This window comes from Branchiostoma floridae, chromosome 2 (genome assembly GCF_000003815.2).
Source record: "Branchiostoma floridae strain S238N-H82 chromosome 2, Bfl_VNyyK, whole genome shotgun sequence".
Classification (NCBI taxonomy): domain Eukaryota; kingdom Metazoa; phylum Chordata; class Leptocardii; order Amphioxiformes; family Branchiostomatidae; genus Branchiostoma; species Branchiostoma floridae.
In genome coordinates this window covers 6,118,380-6,121,226 of record NC_049980.1, presented here as the reverse complement: position 1 = coordinate 6,121,226, position 2,847 = coordinate 6,118,380, and the positions used below count along the sequence as shown (strand labels likewise).

The 2,847-nt window shown below is 43.2% G+C and overlaps 1 protein-coding gene across 1 annotated transcript in view; it reads right to left on the bottom strand.

Annotated features, from left to right (window-relative positions):
• Positions 1-2,485, bottom strand: part of LOC118431986 (polycomb protein Asx-like) — an 11,867-nt gene extending 9,382 nt beyond the window's left edge. The window contains exons 1-2 of the mRNA XM_035843451.1: positions 2,428-2,485; positions 1,973-2,130 (exon numbers count right to left, since the gene is read on the bottom strand). Coding sequence (XP_035699344.1) covers positions 1,973-2,130; positions 2,428-2,485 — 216 coding nt within the window. The remainder of the gene's footprint in view (positions 1-1,972; positions 2,131-2,427) is intronic.
• Positions 2,486-2,847: the final 362 nt, after the last annotated feature.

The following is a 2,847-nucleotide window of genomic DNA, read 5'->3' as shown; positions in this document are numbered from 1 at the left end:
GGAACATACTTTCAAAGAACCCGCTCCTTACCGTGCATGTGTCATCAAATTGAGCAGCACGTGAGACCAGACCAGACCAAATTCTGGAGGTTTACAATGTAATTTTTCTACAAGTTTACCAGCACCGTAACAGTTACGTCAATCGTGTACTTACACACACTAAACAATCAAAACAGCTGTTGATTTTATCGCAACGATATAAGTTTCATATTTGCGCTCAAATAACCCAATCTTCCACAACCTGTCCCACGTTCTGGACCCCACACAAACCGTGTACACGTCTAAATGTAATATGATATGCTAGTAGTCGCGCCGTGGCGAACTTTAGGAAGGTTGGAATATTTATAAACAGGTCACGTTCCACCGGAGGCGGGGCGGCGCTTGAAGTTCGGATGTAGATACTTACATGTAGTATCTGCCGGTCGAAGCCTGTTTACTTGGTAGTGAGACCGCCAGGATTTTGTACGACTACACTGGTCGCACTGGACATTCCTTGTTGTTCATTCTGAAACTGAAAGACTAGTGTACTTACCTATCAGTTCGGAACATGATTAACTTGTCTTCACTTTCATCGATAGATAAGAAATGCAAACACAGACTATTGTAGCTATTTACAGTGGCAAGTATCGTGTAGTGTGGGCGAATTTGATATCGCTACACCAGCGTACAAATAATGCAACAACAGAAATAGGACACAAATAATTCAACATAGAGTCGGTAGGTTTTCTTCGGGTGGTCCTGACACTGGCCGCGGTAGCGGGCCGTCCTCGTCACGCATGGTCAGACAGAAGCAGAATTTACTCCATGTTTTCTGATTTAGAAAAACACATCTTGCCATTCTTGGCAAAAAAACAATTTATTTGATGTTTTCTTGTCATGTACGTATAAGATTCAAACTTGCACTACACAGTCGGTTCCTCAAAATTGTAGCAAATCTTCCGAGAAAGAACGTGGTAGGTTAGGTAGCGGCGCGGGTGCGAGGTCGAACCATACATTTTGTATCTTCGGAAGGATTTTTTCCGGTACGTGACCCTGGCGCTAGCCACGGCAGTGCCGAAAGATCGGGGTTCAGTAAAAGCATACTTTGCCATATATTCTGCTTAAGAAAAAGACACCTTTGTGGAAATTTATTTCTTATTCTTTAATTTTCACGTATCAAATTTAAACATGTGCGGAACAGTCGGTTTCTCAAAATTGTAGCAAATCTTCGGAATGATTTTTTCCGGTACGTGACCCTGCCGCTAGCCACGGCAGCGCCGAAAGATCGGGGTTCAGTAAAAGCATACTTTGCCATATTCTGCTTAAGAAAAACACACTTTTGTGGAAATTTATTTGTTTTTCTTTAATTTTCACGTATCAGATTTAAACATGTGCGGAACAGTCGGTTCCTCAAAATTGCAGCAAATCTTCTAGAAATATCGTGGTTGGGAGCGGCGCGGGTGCGTTCTAGACTGCGAGGTTATGCGTTAGTTCAGAAACAAATTGGGAAATTGGGCGTGATACGTTCTCCGCCCTCCGCGCGGGGGTCTGCATATGAAAAGAAGCCGATTTCTGCCAAACCCCGAACTTTGGACGGCACGGGCGTGTCTAGAAAATGTTTATGAAAAGAAGAGGCGTGTCTGAAATCTATTCATTGATCGTCTAAACGCGGTTAGACGTGATTTCATGCATATCAGACGCGGGTACACACATATCTAATCGCGTTTTACCCGAGAATTGCACGAGTTTTAATCGCGATTTACACGAGATGTAATCGCGACTTGCACGACTTTTGCACGCGATTAAATCGCGTTCAGACCGGACCATAAACGTAGTCGGTACTGTACAGTGTATTAATCAAGTACATGCAGTTTACACCTGTCTCAAGATTCATTCTGTCTCTGATGAAAGATATCTGAAATGTCAAACTCTTTTGATAGTAAGTGTTGCTTGATTTATTTTGTATTCTGATTGACAGCTAACTGTTCCCTACCGGAGCCTGCAGCTTGCCCTGCATCTGTGTGTGTGTCCTGGCCTGCAGCTTGGCTTTAGTCTGGGCCTTTATCTCAGCCAGGGTTCTGGTCCGACCTTGCTGATTTGCTGCTCTCAAGGCCTGGAGGGTGAAGCAGAATGTGGTCTCTTTGTTGGAGCCTTATATAGACATTCAGGCTGGTAGGTTTTCATTGAAGCCATGATTTTTATTCCACCAGCACCAAATGGTAATCACCCCAAAACCAATGAGGACCATAATTGAATTTGTACGACCCTTGATTCTATAACTGGAATGTGACACAAGATGTTAAAGTATGATGTAAAAGACAACAATTAATTAACCACAAAAGTAAAACAAAAATTGTTCCTCGTGAAATTCATTGAGCGATCCATCAACTTAACAGGCACCTTAACACATGTAACCACTATGGACATTCAATGTTCCAATTAAAAAACCCAGAAGTCTGCTGCAGTACCATGGTCGGCCACCAGGAGGCCCAATATCAACCTCCATCTTGGTCTTCCTCAGACCTACCCGCTTATCAAATATCACTTATATTGTATTATCATATAGCCAGAAGCCGCGGACCAATCAGAAGGCCCCGTTCCACGTTGGTTATGACGCCGTAGCACGGTGATTCTGTCCAATCAGGGGAGCGATACCCACCTGCCTGGCCTGAATCTACGTGTTACGGCGTCATGCGTCAGCAGAAAGGAATGCTTTGTACAGTGTGCAGTCCATGTTAGAGTTAATCCAAACATTATTACTGTTCACATTCCTTCAAATTTATTGAATATGTACAACTATAACTTAGGATTGAATAGCAACACACTTTCCCAGCAGAAGGGAATTTGTCATTATGTCAAGCCTTGGAA